Source organism: Malaclemys terrapin, chromosome 7, assembly GCF_027887155.1.
Source record: "Malaclemys terrapin pileata isolate rMalTer1 chromosome 7, rMalTer1.hap1, whole genome shotgun sequence".
Classification (NCBI taxonomy): Eukaryota; Metazoa; Chordata; order Testudines; family Emydidae; genus Malaclemys; species Malaclemys terrapin.
This window is the reverse complement of record NC_071511.1, coordinates 74,020,938-74,039,665: the sequence shown is the minus strand read 5'-3', so window position 1 is coordinate 74,039,665 and position 18,728 is coordinate 74,020,938. Positions and strand designations below refer to the sequence as shown.

Sequence of the window (18,728 nt, the reverse complement as noted above, 5' to 3'; positions counted from 1 at the left end):
ATATCACCTGCTCTTCTAGTGTTGGATCTTTCATCAGCAGAGTCTGCTCAAAGAACCAAATAGCAGGGTGGTTTTGTTTTAAGAAAAGGACAAATATGTTTTAAGAGTTTATGAGCTGAGTCAAACTCCCGTAACTCTACTGAAATCAGTGGAGTTACTCTGGGTTTACACTGGCATAACTGAGATAAAAACTGGAATTTTGTGTGCTGTAATGTGGATGTTTCATCACTTTGGAATGGTGACACACTGCTTACAGAAAGTGCATATTTTTGTTAATCTCTAACTCTTTTTATATGGAAACTCGTTCTATAGGAAGAAATTGCAAAGTATGATAAAATCTGTGAAGAAGCTTATACTAGGTCTAAGGATAAGAAAATTCTACACATTAAACACTGGCTTGATTCACCTTGGCCTGGTAAGTGTTTTTCAAATACCCTAATGCCAGTGAGACTGGTTGGTGCCTTTTGTTCTTTCCTTTTGAACCAAAATCCTGCCACCTTTATTGAGCCCTTTGTCAGGCACCAAATCCTTTTGAAGTGAAGGATTTGGTTCTTGGTTTGCATATGCTACCAGAATGAAAGGATGCCAAAACAGTTTGGCAGAGGTGTAGTTGTCAGTACATCTTTAGAAATGGATGTGGCAAAAGCAACACTTTATCACTTGGAAAAGAGTTTTTTTCAGTCTACTATTAACAGAGAAGTCATTTATCTGTAATGTTACCTGCCTTTATTCCTTCAGAGGGAAATTCCACCTCTGTGGACCTCTATTTTCAGGCCTTAAGCAGGTCTGAAATGATGCATGTACCTTGTGCTGGCTAGCTCCCTGCACATGGTTGAATTTCACTCTCAATCAGTTAAAGTAAAACAGCAAACGAAAGAGCCATATTGTGTGTGTGTGTGTGTGTGTGTGTGTGTGTGTGTGTGAGAGAGATCAATAATTGTTCTGTATAGGGGCCTGGAAATAATCCGTTCCCTAATTTAAAAGGTTTGGAAATGGCTGTTGAAAACATTAGGATATTTTAAGAGTGTTTCTTTTAACAGTAAAATTCTTATGTTTTTATTTTTATTACAGATAATGTAGTGGTTCTCTTAATAATTAGAAGCCTCTATTCATCCAGAATGCCTTATAACATTTCTCCTTCTAGGGTTCTTTAATTTGAATGGAGAACCAAAGAGCATGACTTGTCCTCCAACAGGCATCCCAGAAGACATGCTGAACCACATTGGCAATGGAGCTAGCTCTGTGCCCCTCGAGGGTTTCAAAATACATGGAGGTCAGCTGGATTCTCTGCTATTTCTGAAATGTCAGACATTGCTTTCTTTGTCCTTGCTTTGTTTGTTTCTGCATATCAGTCACAGGGTAGTCGCTCTTCGGAGGTACATTGGTAAAGGGGAGGAAGGAGCTGGTGACCTGCCTTCACAATTCACATATGCCACCTTACTGACAGGTGGGAAGGTGGCAGTGAACTTCCTACCGAACTATTCTCCATCAAGAATTTAATATTCCTTTGTTATCATAGCACCTCTTTCCTAACCTCATTTAAAGTAAATTCCTTTTCTCTGTGGTCTTACAATGTGGAGGGAAGTGAAAACATCTTTATAACATGCAGCTGGCTAAATCTTTCTTAGTGAAGAGGGTAAGACTGTAACTACCCAGACTAATCAAGGCATCTGTTCTTTTCCGGATGTGCAATGCATGTATGTCTTCACTTGTGCAGATGGACATGTGCTTGTATTCTTTAATGCATAGTATGAAAAGATGTCTGTACTACAAGTACAAATCTAACTTGCTTCCTGAAATGGAAATTTTAAATCTGAGCATGTTTTTAAAATACTAAAGGCACAGTTATGATTGTGGAGACCACTCCTTATGATGCTTTCCTTGTAGGTAAATAATTTCCTCTTCTTACAAGGATGCAGCTTCGTCCAGTCAGACAATACTGCTTGTTTCAAGGAATCATTTTCTAGTACAACCACATGGCATATCATTGTACTGTGCTTAGTGTGAGGAAGGTTGGTCAAACTTTCTTTCAGCTTGTGGGCAGACATGACACATGTAGTCCAGTGACTACATTAAGTCCTGCTACTGAGAGTCAAGTGCTTTCTGAAAAAAAAAATCTTAACCCTTAGCATCAAGGGGCTTAATTCTGAACTAGTAACTCTAATGATTAAAAGTTAAACATATGACTAGCTCAATGGGGAGTGGTCTGCACTAGCATGCCACGGTCTGAGCATAATTTCTTTCTCCCTGGGCTGGTGGAATCTGGAGGCAGTATGCTCAGCCTGTGGGGAAGAATGGAACCACCTGACACAGTAACCCCCAATCACCTTGTCCATATCAGGTGAAGGAAGTTCACCTGGGTGTGTGGGCTGTTCTTCAGCATAGGATCCTCTCTAGAGAATCTCATTCCCCTCTATAACCACTCTTCAAAAAAATGAAATGTCAATATACATCTGGAAATCTCTCAATGTTAGCAGCTGCAACAGGACCTTCTCTGTGTATGTTTTCCTTCAGGAATATTAAATGTAACAAGCAGTGGTAAGGGGATCCCTAATTATGTTAGCATGTTTATTGAAGCAATTACTGTATTAACTTTAAAAATCTGGTGTGCATTTGTGCAAGAGGCACTGGATTGCTGTGAAACTTTGATTAGTTTTAAATTAATATTACTGGAAGAATATTTTAGGTGTGGATTTTACACCTTCAAATTAAACATAGCTTTCTATTTCTCTGTGGAGTGACATTCCTCTAAGACTATCTGTATACTATGAGTGTGATTCCCCTGCTCATATACCCACAGCTTTTAGTCTGGATGTAGCCTTAGGCAGTAGTGCTCAAACTGTGGTCCACAGAACTCTTTCAGGTGCTTCAAAAGGCCAACAGAATAGATGGAGAAGGAAAGGGGTTGGGGAGTTGGACTGGGAGGTGCTCCATGAAGATGTCTGGGTGCTTTTTGTCCAGAGCAAAAGCCACTGCTCAGATTGTCTGGCAGTAGCTGTAGCTGTAGCAAGTGGCAAGTCCTGTGGTTCTGCCTTGCACAGATTGATAGAACTTTACTGTGCAAATCTCTGACTGGGGATCCAGGTTGAGAAATGAACCTCCCCAAGTGCCCTATTATAGTGCATTAATCGTAAACCACCAGATGAGCTGTTTAAAATTTTGAAGTAATTTTTGGTGACTGAATCTTGAGTTTATTGGTTGGGAGTGTTTTATGTGATTAAAATTCCTAAGACGACGTTACGGCAATGCTTTCAATTAAACATCTTCAGTGTTTGTGTTCAAATGGCATTTAATTAACATAAATAATTTGTCTAAGTCTAACTACGATTACCAATCAGGAGAGAGATTCCAATTGTACACAGTGTAGCAGTCAGTCCTCAAATACATTTGCTACAATCCTTTGCTATGTTTAACATACAGATTTCTTGTAAAATCCACATCAGTACAATTTGGGTCACTTGGTGAGAAGGCATGTTTTGTTTATTTGTACAGCATCAATATTGTGCTTTACAGAGAGGTCTGAAGACAAGAATCCTCTGCAAAGAGATGACCGTATAAAAAAAACAGTCAGTGTACTAATTAGAGACATGGGTTGGAGAGGTGAAGGAAGTAGTTAGTTAGGTAACCTGGGCAGGGACACGGGTCAGATGAAGAGAGACTAGAGTAGACTGGAAGTGGAAGCAGAAGCTAAATGTACAGAACTTAAAAGATGAGGATGAGTGTTGGGAATCTAGTGAAGGAATGTGAAGTGGGGCTGGAAAAGTTTGGGTAAATGGAAAGTGTAGATGAATGTTTTGGACAGATTCAAAGCAGGCTAAAGAGGAAAGAATCAAGGGGCTGGAGTTGAGAAGGTTGTGGTGATTGAAATGAGATGTATCAAGAGCAAGGGTTTTTGTGCTAGGAAAGGGAAGAAGCAGAGAGAAGGATTTTGGAGGTGTTGCAAAGGGGGCAAATGGCAGGATTTAGTAACAGTATCCATATGGAGGCAGAAATAGATAACAGAGTAAAATATGACACCTAGTTTGCGAGGCTTGTATTCTCACAATTTGATTTACACTGACATAAGGAGTTTTCAGTTTCGTTCTCTGTGAAAGTCAGTGAGGGTGCACCTTGTGCTTTTTTTTTTTTTTTTTTTTAATTTAAAATTTCTGTGCGATTGTAAAGAATGAAGAAATTACAAGATCTTTCCTGTGGAAAACAGCTGGTGCATAAACCATATGCTAACTGAAAATCCATATCCATTTCAAATTAAACAAAAGTCCATATTGAGACAAGTCTAGTAGGGTAAAATACAAAAACCGAACCAACCCCAGTCTCTTAATTTCAATCTTCTACAAAATAGAACCAAATCTATTTAAAAAATCCTTTTGTATTGCTGCACAATAATCTTCCTGGCAAACTCCGTATCTCACCTTATTTCCATCTCACTAAACCATGGTATAAATAACTGTGTAGTTTTATATTATCAAGTGTTGGTTCTGTCAGATATTGTCTAGGAAGTTAGCTATTTCTAGCCCCCTCGTCTTGATCTGTATTTTAAGCATGGTTATGTGTTCTTGGATATACTAGGATCTGTGTGTTTTTGTTTTTTTTTTTAACTTGTGCTGCTGCTGGTTTTGATTTGCCAAGTACAGTGGGTGAGCATCTAGCTGGGAGTAACCATTCAAACTTGACACGTTTCCCTGGCTCAGCCTCTGCATTCTGAGGGATGTGGATATAATATGCATGTGGAACATTTGTGACTTAGCCTCATTAATTCCCAACTGTTACCCCCATATAGGGCTTTCTCGGATCTTGAAAGGCCGATTGGAAATGACCAAGAACAGAGTGGTTGATTGGGCCTTGGGAGAATACATGGCTTTTGGATCTTTGCTGAAAGAAGGGATCCATGTCCGACTGAGTGGGCAGGATGTTGAAAGGGGCACTTTTAGGTGAGTACCAAGTTGGCTGCTGCCAAATACTTGTGGATGAAAAACTGCATGGAAATACAATTTGGGGTTCTCCTATGGATTATGATACTCTGGAAGGAATTATAGGCTTACAGTAAATGATTACCTATATGTTTTGTATGCTGTGTGTATCAATCAATCAGGTGTCTGTATGTTTTTTATTTATATACTTAAAGATAACTTCCATAGGATGGAAGGATATAAAATTAGCAGCAAATGAATACTTGTTTTTATTAATATTTAATGATAGTAATTATTGTTTAACATTAATATTGCAGTAGTGCCCAGAGGACTTGTTTAGATCTGGGGCTATGTTGTGCTAGGTGCGGTTAAACTTGTATGAGGGGACAGTCCTTTCCCTGAAGAGCTTAAATCAAAGATGAGTTACATACCAAGGGGGAGGGGAGGGGAATGGGTACAACCCAGTGTATACAACTTTTATATACATTTTGTATTTTTTCTAACTAAAGGTATGTCAGCTATCCTCACATGCCCCCACCCCCAAATTAACCATCAGTAACTGGCTAATTTCTTATAGCTGTTACAGCAGAGGTAAGTAGTAAAGTGGGGTTTGAGTGTGGAGAAGGTGGTGGCTGTGGTGGTGGAGGGTGTCTGCATTTAGGACATTGTGGAAGAAGGCATTGATAATTATGGGGAAAACTGACAGAGGAGGCTGTGCAATAAGAAACAAATGGAAAAGCAGGGAGGGGCAGAGTTACAAATGGCTTTTTACCTGAGGACAAGTAACTTGAGCATGGCATAGAGCAGTGGGTGAGGAAAGTGATTTTTAGCAGCTAAATTTTGAATGGATTGGAAAAGGCAGCTAGGGAGACTGGAAAGAGAGTGGTTTCAGTAATTAAGATGAGAAGTAAGGAGGGTTTGCGTTTTGTGAATCTGGTTAGAAAGAATAGGATGCATCTTTGAAATGTTATGAAGGAAGATTTGGACACAGCCTGGATGGTGTAGGGTTAGAGGGCTGAGTGGAGTTTAAATTGATGACAAGACATCTAGGTGGGAATGTTGGAGAGCCAGGCTGAGATTTGAACAGATGATGCCCTCCATTCCTTCAAAAGATTCAAGGATGGTTCTGAGTTCTTTGGGTCTGTGATGGAATGGAGAAACTGCCCATCAGCATGGCAGGGGTTAAAGAGAGCCTTTGGGCCCAGCTAGCCCTGCACCATTATACCTGTAGCCAATGGCAGGCCTGGAGGGGAGAGAATAAGAGAGAACCTGTCTCAGTTTGAATCTGACTGGTGAAGAGGCATGAACTAGCTGCCTCCCTAGTTGAGAGGGAGGGTCACTAGCCTACCATCCAAGGCTGCCACCAGGGAGTAAGCACTGTCTTCCCAGCCAAGGGAGACTGTGGAGGAGCCTCCAGCAACTGAGGTAGGTGGGTGATTGAAGTTCAGAGACATTGTGGAGTTTGGTCTCACCAAACTTATGGCTGCCTCACCCAAAGGAGCCTGGGACCACAGCAGGGCATTGCCTAGGGTGACCAGACAGCAAGTGTGAAAAATCGGAACAGGGTTGTGGAGGGTAATAGGAGCCCATATAAGAAAAAGACCCAAAAATCGAGACTGTCCCTATAAAATTGGGACATCTGATCACCCCAGCATTGCCCCAGGTCCGTGAGGGGGCGCTACTGGAGGCAAGTCACTCCAGTGACTTGGACTATAAGGGCCACAACCCAAACTGAAGGGACAGTGGTAAGAAGTAGCCCAGGGCAGTGTATTTAGACTCCCCGCTGAGAGGTCCCTCTGTTCAGGGATTGACTCAGATGGGACCTGGTGGAGAGGAAGGGCCTGGGTCTCCCTACCCTCCACATAAAAGATGTTGGCACCTCGCCCAGAGGTCAGGTGCACCAACAATTAGGCTGCTTGGCCCTCCCAGCACCCTGTTACAGGGCCTCTGTGTCCCAACCACAAGGAGAAAATGATCACCCCAGCAGCAGACTTTTAGACAGTGCTCCTATATCTAACGTTACCATCAGCATAGAGGACTTCAGAGACACTGAGGGTGAGACAGATATCCATCATGTACAACGCTTTGCTGTCTTTTCTGCTCCCCCACAGTCTAGGGCTTCCCCCTGGCCGCAGGTTTGATGCCATCATTGAGAACCTGATAGAACTACCAGAGAATTTTTTGCATTCTTACACCTTTTCCACCACCTCTGGACAGCTGCCTTTTTTATGTTCAGAAAGACCTTTTTAGTTTGGGCTAGGATTACCTCAGACCGCTGGGTCCTGGAGATCATAAGCAAGAGGTATCCTATTCAGTTCCAGTTCCTTCCCACCTCTCCCTAGTTTCTGCACCTCTTTTTGCGTGCCCTTCTTCTGACTGTTAAAACAAGTGGACCCCTTCTATAAATCGGAGCAATGGAACCTTGGAGTTCAGGAGCAGAGATTTTTATTCCTATTTTTTTTTCTTATTCAAAAAGAGAGATGGGATTTGCAGCCCATCCGGGACCTTTGACATCTCAAAATCTTCATTTGACATTTCAACTTCAGATGGTGACTTTCGCCTCCGTAATCCCCTTATTGGATCTTCAGGGCTGGTTTGCTGCTCTCATCATGCAAGATGCCTATTTCCATATATCAATCCATCTGGCCCATAGCAAAAACCTCAGATTCCTGGTAGGCACATCTTGCTACCAGAACAGGTCCTACTCTTTGGTCTTTTCCACAGCATCAAGAGTATTCAGCAGTCCTGGCAGCTCATCTAAAGAGACAAGGGATCCAAGTCTACCATTAAGTCGAGAGAGAAATCCACTCAGACTCAGAGCGTAGCTCATAGGAGTGGTGTTAAATTCCAGGACAACAAGGCCTACTTCTCACAGCAGAGATTTCATATCATAGTAGGTCTCATCAACCAGCTCCAAGCCCACCGAAGAACATCAGTGAAACATGGCTCGTATTTCTGTGACCTCATGCACTTGTTACACAGCATGCCAGACTTCACCTATGCTCTATGCAAGAGTCGTTGAAATCTGTATCTACCTAAGAAACACCACATGCATGTGGTGGTCAGGATCCCCCAAGAAATCCTTTCCTCATTTAAACTGGTGGAAGGATCTCCTCAGATGCACAATACTGTATTCTTCTAAGCACTTCTACCTGCCAAGACTCTGGTGACAGATGTTTCCATGCAGGGATGGGGGCAGTTTACCTATATCAGCTTCAAATTCAGGCTTGTGGTCCTCTCAGGAAAGTCTCCTTCATACAAATGTTTTAAAGCTCAGAGCCCGCTACCTGGCATGCAAAGCATTCCTGCCGCCTCCTTCAGGGATCCACAATACAAATGCAGACAGACAATACTGTAGCTCTGCACTATGTCATTAGACAAGATGGAGCAATATTATCCCCATGCTTCAAGCGGTCTCTCTCCCAGGCCTGCTGGGAGCTGGCGTGGGGCTCCTAATTACTGCGTATTTTCAGTGCCACTCCTCTTGCCCCACCAGCCAACCAAACAGGCAGGAAGCAGCTGAGCCAGATGGATGGTGGCATGTAGTGATACCCCCTACTCCCCGTCCCCACCACAAGCAGTCGAATTAGCTCAATACTATGATTTCCCCTCCTCCCCCCCCCCCAAACAACGGGGAGGCAGAATCATGGTTTACACAGGGCCTTAGACATGAATGAATACAGAATTTGATCACTTGACAAAATATAAGTGGTGCCACTGTCCCGATCTGGCTCTCAATGGAGTAAAATCTTAATGATGTATTTAATTGAATTCTTTGATGCAAAGCCGATTTCTGGTAGTGGATGAACTAGCAGCTGCCCTATGCTTGATTGTGATTGCCTACAGTAGCTCACGATGAACCAATTTGGCCTGTTAGCCTGTTTTCTTCTGGTATGCAGCTCCACATGTTTCTGCTTAACTTCATTTAGTATCAAACCTTTGAGGCTTTCTTCTCCCCCTTGATCTTTTACTGCCATTTTAACGGAATCACTGGGACAAGCATTTTTAAAAAAGAGATACTTCCAATGGATTTATCTTCCTAGCTTCGGTGTTAAGATCTGTTTTTGTAAGGTGCTCAGCACATCCAGGGGGATGCTCAGCTCCCCCAGCTCTCCTTAAATTCAGGTAGGAGTTAAGGATGCTCAGTTCTTTGTAGAATCAGGGCATTAGTCAGCTCTCTTAAAGTGATTGATTAATATAGTGGCATTCTTCCATAGACCTGCAACAAGGCAACATCCTGATTCTATAATATAGGTTGTGGGAGAATTTTCTTTTTAGAACAAACAGCCTGATTTCAATGTATGTGTAAGGAAGTAAATAACTTAGTGGCTGCATAGCCATAGGATATGTCTAAACTGCAGCTGTTGGGTATGATTTCTAGTGCGGGTACACAGACTCAGGTAGTACCCTAAAATTAGCAGTTTTGACATTATGGCACAGGTAGCAGCTTGGACAAGCCACCTGACTCCAAGCTCACTTGACCCCCTGGGTCCAAGCTTGGATGCCAGCCTGAGCTGCAATGTCCATGCTATTTTTAGTGTGTTAGCTTGAGCAGAGCTAGTGCAAGTCTGTGTACCCACACTGGAAATCGCACCTGACAGCTGCAGTGTAGACCTACCTATAACTACACAAAACCACAGGCCATTTAAGAGAAGTCATTCAAACTAGCTTAGTTAGCAAGAGGCTCCTACGCTATCTGATTATAGCTCTGGAATTTATTAATCAGCCTTTTGGAAAATCAGAAAAAATTAGGGCTGTTGCACAGTTAAAAGTAGTCGCGCGTTTAAAAAAAATACCATTTATTTCAATATTTTTGGATGTTTTCTACATTTTCAAATACATTGATTTCAGTTACAACACAGAATACAAAGTGTACAGTGCTCACTTTATATTTATTTTTATTACAAATATTTGCACTATAAAAATGACAAACAAAAGAAATAGTATTTTTAAATTCACCTCATACAAGTACTATAGTGCAATCTCTATCGTGAAAGTGCAACTTACAATTGTAGATTTGTTTTTTTGTTACATAACTGCACTCCATAACAAAACAATGTAAAACTTTAGACCCTACAAGTCCAACTCAGTCCTACTTCTTGTCAGCCAATCGCTCAAACAATTTTTTTTACCCTTGCAGGAGATAATGCTGCCCGCTTCTTGTTTACAATATCACCTGAAAGCGAGAACAGCGTCACAAGATATTTATGTGCCAGATGTGCTAAATATTCCTATTTCCCTTCATGCTTCAACCACCATTCCAGAGGATGTGTGTCCATGCTGATGATGGATTCTGCTCGATAACTATCCAAAGCAGTGCAGACCGAAGCATGTTCATTTTCATCATCTGAGTCAGATGCCACCAACAGAAAGCTGATTTTCTTTTTTGGTGGTTCAGGTGCTGTAGTTTCTACATCCGAGTATTGCTCTTTTAAGATTTCTGAAAGCATGCTCCACACCTCGTCCCTCTCAGATTTTGGATGGCACTTCAGATTCTTAAGCCTTGGGTCGAGTGCTGTAGCTATCTTTAGAAATCTGATATTTGAACCGTCTTTGTGTTTTGTCAAATCTGCAGTGAAAGTACTTTTAAATCAAACAACATATGCTGGGTCGTCATCTGAGACAACCATAACACAAAATACATGGCAGAATGTGGGCAGAACCATGGAGCAGGAGATATATAATTCTCCTCCAAGGAGTTCGGTCACAAATTTAATTAATGCATTTTTTTTTTTTTTTTTTTAACAAGCATCATCAGCATTGAAGCATGTTCTCTGGAATGGTGGTCGAAGCATGGAGAGGCGCATAAATGTTTAGCTGATCTGTGATGCCATGCAAATGCCTGTTCTCGCTTTCAGGTGACGTAAATACGAAGCAGACAGCACTATCACCCGTAAATGTAAACAAACTTGTTTCTCTTAGTGATTGGCTGAACAAGAAGTAGGACTGAGTGGACTTGTAGGCTCTAAAGTTTTGCATTGTTTTGTTTTGGAGTGCTGTTATGTAACAAAGAATAAATAAATCTACATTTGGAAGTTGCACTTTCATGATAGAGATTGCACTATAGTACTTCTATGAGGTGAATTGAAAAATACTATTTTTTTGTCACTTTTATAGTGCAAATATTTGTAATCAAATATAAATAAAGTGAGCACTGTACACTTTGAATTCTGTGTTGTAATTGAAATCAATATATTTGAAAATGTAGAAAAACATCTAAAATATTTAATAAATTTTCAATTGGTATTCTATTGTTTAACAGTGCGATTAAAACTGCAATTAATCATGATTAATATTTTTAATTGCAATTTTTTTTGAGTTAATCGTGTAAGTTAACTGCAATTAATTGACAGTCCTAGTAAAAATGAAATAACATAAATGCTTGTGGAGTTGAACACTGAAGTCTTCCATGATCATAACTGTTTGATTTATGGTAGCCTGTTTATGTTTGCCTGCAGCAGTGTAAAGGATCTGCCAAGTGCTTTTGCTAGAGTGGAATGACTGTAAATCTTAACTGCAATTGGTTAGGAACAACTAGACAATATGGAATGAAATTAGAAATTACTCCCAAAAATCAGGCTCGGTCCTAATATATCAAATGATGGTATTTAAAAAGAAGTGTGTGTGGGGGAAAATCCCTGCAGAAATTTGTAAGGCTTAACGTGTAATATTCAGACTGATTTCAGCAGGGGAATGTGGCAGAAACATTTGCTCAGCATGGGGGCACAACTAAGAGACTGTGTAGCTTTAAATAAATCTTGTCTGCTGTTCACTGATTATGTGACCTGATGTGTTATAATAAATGTGTGTCACTCCCATAATCCTTAACAGGAGTTTCTCAAAATTCCCATGCATTGATATTAGAACAAGTCCTTCTACAAGAGACTGAGGAATGAACATTATCATTATATCCAGACATGCCAAACCCGCGAAAAAAACCGCAGGAATTGGGCTTGTTTTTGGCTTAATTTGTTTGTGAGTTGCTTGTTGGCTAGTTCTTGGCTTGTTGCTTCTTTTTTTGGATCGGCTCCCGGCAAGGGGGGAGGGCAAGCAGGGACAAGGGGAGGAGAGAGTCAGGGTGCACAGCAGGCCCACCAGTCCCTGACTGCACGCCGCAGGGGGGATCTAGTAACATAGAGTGTTGGGATTCTTGGGGATTGGCTTGTTTTGGCCTTGTTTTGAAATGGGATTAGCTTGATTTTTGTCTTATTGTGAAAGTTGGGGTGCTTATTTACCATGTGAAAGTTGGCAACTGTGATGATATCCACTGTACCCTTGCTTCAACCTGTGATTACTGTAAAAATCAAATGAAGTAAAATTTGAGATAAGCAATTAGTATTTTAGAAGTGCTAGAAGTACTGTACTGTCATAATGAGAACATCAGGTCAGTTATTCATTATTGTTTTTGCTATCTTGTAGCTTCCTAAGGTGTTGGCAGTAGTGTAGTCAGCAGTACTTTCCATGACTGTTTGGTTCACACCAGGACTCAGCCATATCTTTGTGGGGACACTGGGCAACAGAGGCTAGTCAGGGATCTGGCGCAAGATACAGGAGGCTGTCCCGTATCCAGCAGCCTCCACTCAGGATCCCCATTATGTTAATTTTAAGAGTCTTGTTTTTTCTCTCAGGGGACACTACCCCATTAGCTCTCACTAGTAAACACAAAGATCAGCTAAAAGTGTAGAATTTATAATGAGCCTTTTACTTCTCACCTCAGCACTCCATATTGTTTATAATCAGCAGTAGAAAGGGAGCTAGATACTGCTGCAGGTAAAAGTACAGTCCCTTTCTCTTCCAGCACCTAGGAATGAGGGAGGACAGGGGGTGGAGGGAGGGAACCTGAATCTACATCAGCATGAAGAGTTGCAGAGAGACTGCCTAGGGTCAGTGCAACATCAAGATGTGATTTTTGTGTCTCTGTATCATTCTGATGAAGTGGCTCTCCAGCTATGCTTACTCTAGTCAACATCTACTAGGGAACTTAATTGTCTTCCCAAAAAGTATGCCACATTTTAGTTTTAGTTTCCCCTTGTGGGTTTGAGGGATAGGGGAAGGGAGGTAGTATCAAGAAGGCATTCCTGCCTCAGAGCTACCCTTTATTTCCTGTTTTTAGTGTTGCTCTTCAATAATCCCGCCTGTCCGTGATCTTATGCTATTAATTAATTTCTATATAGATTTAAGAGCTGTTTTGCTAAGATGCATTAGAACAGAGGGGACTACAGAAAGAGTCTGTCTCTAATTTGTTCAGGATCGGCAGCTACACAGCACATAATAGCTATTATCAGTGTAATAGCCCTCCTTACCTTAGTGGTTGTAGAGCTGAACATATTGGTGTGATTCACTCAGTTAGTCTTGCTCAGGGAGTTAATGGATTACAGTAATTACTTCAGTCATCTCTGTTTTGATAATGTTCCTTGGTGCACCATTCTAATGCTGATTAATGAAGTTCTGGAGAGCTGTAAAAGGTGGGAATGGCAGTGCAAAGTGAAGAAGAGGATGCAACTGTTCTAAGTCTTGGTCCTTAAAAATACTCAATAGTTGAGATTTTGCTGTAAAAAGACAAACCACAGTCATTTTAGGAAGAGGACTAATAGAATTTCACAGCTCGTTGTAATTTGTGAAATGGCTACCTTTTGTTCAATGGTCTCCATCTTTCCTGTTGTGTGGAGTGCAGAAATGCATCAATCTAACTTCCGTACCTATTACCTAGCAACAAAACTATGGTATTCTGTCTGATAGAGAAGGCATAATGCTATTTTAATAACTGAGTATTAACTGTAAAAGATCTTCTAAATTTTTATTATTTGTACAAATATTTTTAGCAAAAACTGCAGTGATTCTGATGCATTTTCACGACTCTTTAATCCCTCCGGTGTCGAAAAACCAACCGTGAATAGCCAGTGAAGAAACATTCATTTTCATGTGAATACTCTATCCTTATGTACGGTGGTACTTCTGTGATTCAGACAGGAGCTACAATGGTGTATAGAAGGGGTAGTTCCATTGAAGTCACAGTTGCCAGGAAATAGTTTCTAAGATTTAAGGTAAATTAATCCTTGGGAACATATGAAAAACTATAGCCAAATAATCATTTGTGTCTACATTTATTTGTAGCCATCGCCACCATGTACTCCATGATCAAGAAGTTGACAAGAGGACATGTGTTCCCATGAATCACCTCTGGGAACAGCAAGCCCCCTACACTGTGTGCAATAGCTCCCTTTCGGAGTATGGAGTTTTAGGTAAGTCTCAGAAAATGCCTGGGAAGTTTACTTATGCAGTAAGATGTCTCAAATGAGATTGGGAATTGATGACTGCTAATTAGGAGCAATTTTGTTTAAATTGTAAATTAAAGCTGGTTGAACCTGCACATATTGAAAGGTTCTATTCCGCTAAGATTTCAGACATTCAGATTTTTATCTGAGCCTCTTAGCTCTTCCCTTAGATTACTGGTGCTTCCTGTGGCTGCTCAGGCTGGAAATGCAACAAAAACAGCTTTTTGTTATATCTTAGCGCTTCTGTTCTAGTAGGAACATGCAGGGCAAGGGCATGAAAATGAAATAGTATGACTGCTAATCAGTTTTTTTTCTTTTTATTGAACTACCTGAAAAATATTGTTTGTCAAATTTACTCTAGTAATTTTATTTATCGTTTGTCCTTCCTTGATTAAGGTGGGGTTATAAAAATTATTATTACAACTAGTAGCTAAGAGCTCTTGCTATTGCACTGGTGTGGCAGTGGGTGTAGTAATCCTCCATCTGTGCTTTCTCTCTCTCACAACCAATGCAATCGTTACATGCAAATTAGCTGCAGAATAAGGGTGGTGATTGGTTGAATTACCTCTGATATCACTGGGGTCTAGGTCTCTTGGTGTGGCATAGACACATTCCTTGCTGTGGCTGTACACCTCATAGATGTAATTGGTAAAGTCAGAATGTCTGAGAATTTATAAACTGGATGGTAACAGACTCTGAAATCCAGTGATTTATTGAACTGGGTGATATTCTAAACAAAAAGAGCTCTCAGCTATGCTTGTAGCTATTTCCATCACCAGCAGACGTTCTAGGCTTCAGAGAGACAGATAGTGACAATCCTGGATTCTTATTATATAGACCAGTGGTAGGCAAACTATAGCCTGAGGGCCACATCCGGCCCTTCAGACATTTTAATCCAGCCCTCGATCTCCCGCCGGGGAGCGAGGTCGGGGGCTTGCCCTGCTCCGCACAGCTCCTGGAAGCAGCAGCATTTCCCCCCTCCAGCTCCTACATGTAGGGGCAGCCAGGGGACTTCACACGCTGCCTCCGCCCCCAAGTGCAGCCTCCACAGCTCCCATTGGCTGGGAACCACAGCCAATGGACGCTGCAGGGGTGGTGCCTGCGGACGGGCAGCGCTCAAAGCTGTCTGGCCGTGCCTCCGTGTAGGAGCTGGAGGGGGGGATATGCCGCTGCTTCTGGGAGCTGCTTGAGGTAAGCGCCGTCTAGATCCTACACCCCTGACCCTCTCCTGTGCCCCTATCCCGTGCCCCACCCCGATCCTCCTCCCGCCCTCCAAACCCCTCGGTCCCATCCCGGAGCATCCCCCTGTACCCCCAGCCCCACCCCAGAGCCCACACCCCTAGCCGGAGCCCTCACCCACTCCCGCACCCCAACATCCAATTTTGTGAGCATTCATGGCCCACCATACAGTTTCTATACCCAGATGTGGCCTTCGGGGCAAAAAGTTTGCCCACCCCTGATATAGACCCTAATCCAAATTCTGCTCTTCTATAATGGACCATTGTGACGTTGCACTCTATATGATTTTGTGAAAATATGCTAATATAATTGGAATATGCCTCATGCAAAAGGTCTCTTGTAAGAAAGCATTACAAAGCTGAGTGTGATCATCTTATTTGTATAAATGTACCACTCTTGTATCTGAAAGTAGAATTATGAAATATAATTCTGAGGGCCTATTGTAATTATGCAAAGTGTGGGCCATTAATGGTGGTTTGGAATCTTGATGACTGCCATTAACCAGGACAATTGACTGCAGATGGCTGTTTCACCTGTAAGTCTTCCTGTATAACTGTGTGCTGGCAAGTGGATAATGAAGTCTTACAGTGACGTGATCATGTCACCTGAACTGGAATCCATCTTTAACCTGGTGTCTTTCCATTGAGAAGGAGGGGGTGGGAACTCAGAGAGGGACAAAGGAGTCCCACCTTATTCAAAAGATATATAAATGGGTGGAACAGAACAAAGTGGGGAGCCATCATGAGGCATCCCCTAGCTACCACCTGAGCTGAAACAAGGGCTGTACCAGTATGCCACGGGGGTGATGCCCATACTAGGAAGGTGTCCAGTTTGTGAAAGAAATGTATTGAAACATCTCAGGGTGAGATATTATCTGTACTCAATTGTATTACTGTATTAGGCTTAGATTTGCATGTTTTATTTTATTTTGATTGGTAACTCACTTTGTTCTGGCTGTTACTACTTGGAACCACTTAAATCCTACTTTCTGTATTTAATAAAATCACTTTTTACTTATTTATTAACCCAGAGTATGTGTTAATACCTGGGGGGGGGCAAACAGCTGTGCATATCTCTCTATCAGTGTTATAGAGGGCGAACAATTTGAGTTTACCCTGTATAAGCTTTATACAGGATAAAATGGATTTATTTGGGTTTAGACCCCATTGGGAGTTGGGCATCAAGTGTTAAAGACAGGAACACTTCTGTAAGCTGCTTTCAGTTAAGTCTGCAGCTTTGGGGCAAGTAATTCAGACTCTGGGTCTGTGCTGGAGCAGGCGAGTGTGTCTGGCTCAGCAAGACAGGGTCCTGGGGTCCTGAGCTGGCAGGGAAAGCAAGGGCAGAAGTAGTCTTGACACATCAGGTAGCAGCTCCCAAGGGGGGTTCTGCGATCCAACCCATCACAGCATGACTGGGTCCATTTTGTCTTTTTTAAAAAATGACACTAAGTATGTAAAATGGACTGGGAAAGTGTATTTTTTTTTTTTTTTTTTTTTTTTTTAATGTTGAGACCATAATGACCATGCCTACAATATCATGCATGCAGGTCTGCTCAAACTGTAGCATCATTACACACATGCTATAAAAATGCTTCCTCCCCCTTTCCTCTCCACCACTGTTCCTGTCAGCTGCTTAAAACCTAATTGTGCATGGTGTGGGGGGAGGGAAAAAAGAGGGTGCAAATTCAGAAATCCTACCAGAGAATAGTTGACACTGATCACTAAAGGAGCATAGAGCTGAAACACACCAGGCATCTATCTTATACAATTTTCTGTTAAATACTAATGATAATGGTGAAGTCCTATTTAAAATCTATTTTAGAAGGATGTTGGGCAACATATGCAGAAATTCATCAGCAAAGATTATGGGGGAAAAGAATTGTGAAGCAGTCAGAGTCCAAACTGAAATTAAAATGGTTCAGAATGTTCCATCTTCTCATATATTGGCACTTTGAAAATACACCATCTCTACATCATAGAGCTGTGGGGTTCTTTTGAGGTTATACAGTTGCTAAAGAGGGATTTTAGCTATATAATGTGGCTTTGCAAATTTATTAACAACTTGATGAGAGGCGATGCTATGAGTAAAATCAAGGATGCCTGGGAATATAGATATGAAAACCTGTTCCAACCTTATGTGTATTGAGTGCTATTTCAAATTTACTACATAAATTGAGATCACAAATCTTGTTAGAAATTGCATTAATCGTAGTGAATCAAATTATACTTTGGCACTGGCCAGACATTTCACCTTCAGCTGGGGGTGAATGGATTACCTCACTCAGCCAAGCTGTAGGTGGCAAGAGGATGATATGTGAAGCACAAAATAAAACTGATGCATTTAATAATATATCAAGAAGTTTTATTGACTCTGTGGATAAATAATGAAGAACTATTACATATCTATTTCACAACTCAAATGAAAGCAAAAGAGAAAAAATGAAGAGTTAATAGATAACAGTGGCTTATAATAGATTAGTATCTGTTATGTGGATATTTGGCTGTATAAACATCTTGAGGATTGTATTTTAATGTGTGTCATTTAGGTCTACAGTGTTAAAATTCAGATAGAGCAAGGCAGTGTGGTTAGAGCACAGGCCTAGGAGCTGGAGGTTCCTAGGCTCTTCTATATTCTTCCCCTGACTTGGTGTGTGAGCAGTGATGGAACACTTCAGTGTTCTGTGCCTCAGTTTGTCTCTCTGTAAAATGGGTATATTGATACTTATTTGAGGTAGACAAGAGGGCACAATTTCATCTGGGATAAGATTTTTTTGCAATTCCCTTCTATATTTTTGCTCTATTTTTTTTTTAATCCTGTGCATTTTTAAATGGGTGCACTAATTCAAATTCTGCAACTAGGTAAGTGGTTGTGTTGTTGTTGTTGTGAATTTATTTAAAACAACAAATACTTAGCCAAATATCTGCTTTTGAAAAAAGTGAACACTGAAGCAATTTTTTTTAAAATTAGCATGGCTTCTTCTCTCATCTAGGTTGAGACACTCCGTCAGATCAGGGTACAGCCTTGTATAATGTGGCCTGTCAAATCTGATGTTTCCAGGGTGTGAAAGCCTCAAGGAAACAATAATGGAAATCTTTTTATACAGTTTAGAAGGGCAGTAAAAAAAAATTGTTTTGCAATTCCTCTTAAATGTGTGGAAGAAGGGTACTACATGAGCACAAATTAATATTACTAATATTGATATTTTAAAATAACATAATTTTAAAAATCCATAGCTATGGATTCTCCAACAATGAAGGAAACAAAATGGACAGAGCAATTTACAGTGGATGAGTGTGACAAACCA

General features: G+C 41.1%; 1 protein-coding gene across 2 annotated transcripts in view; it reads left to right on the top strand.

Annotated features, from left to right (window-relative positions):
- The window catches only part of OGDHL (oxoglutarate dehydrogenase L), a 116,581-nt gene that overhangs the window by 67,466 nt on the left and 30,387 nt on the right, over positions 1-18,728 (top strand). For both annotated transcript variants that reach the window (XM_054036180.1, XM_054036181.1), the window contains exons 13-16: positions 313-415; positions 1,145-1,273; positions 4,781-4,931; positions 14,025-14,152. In XM_054036180.1, the coding sequence (XP_053892155.1) occupies positions 313-415; positions 1,145-1,273; positions 4,781-4,931; positions 14,025-14,152 (511 nt within the window). The remainder of the gene's footprint in view (positions 1-312; positions 416-1,144; positions 1,274-4,780; positions 4,932-14,024; positions 14,153-18,728) is intronic.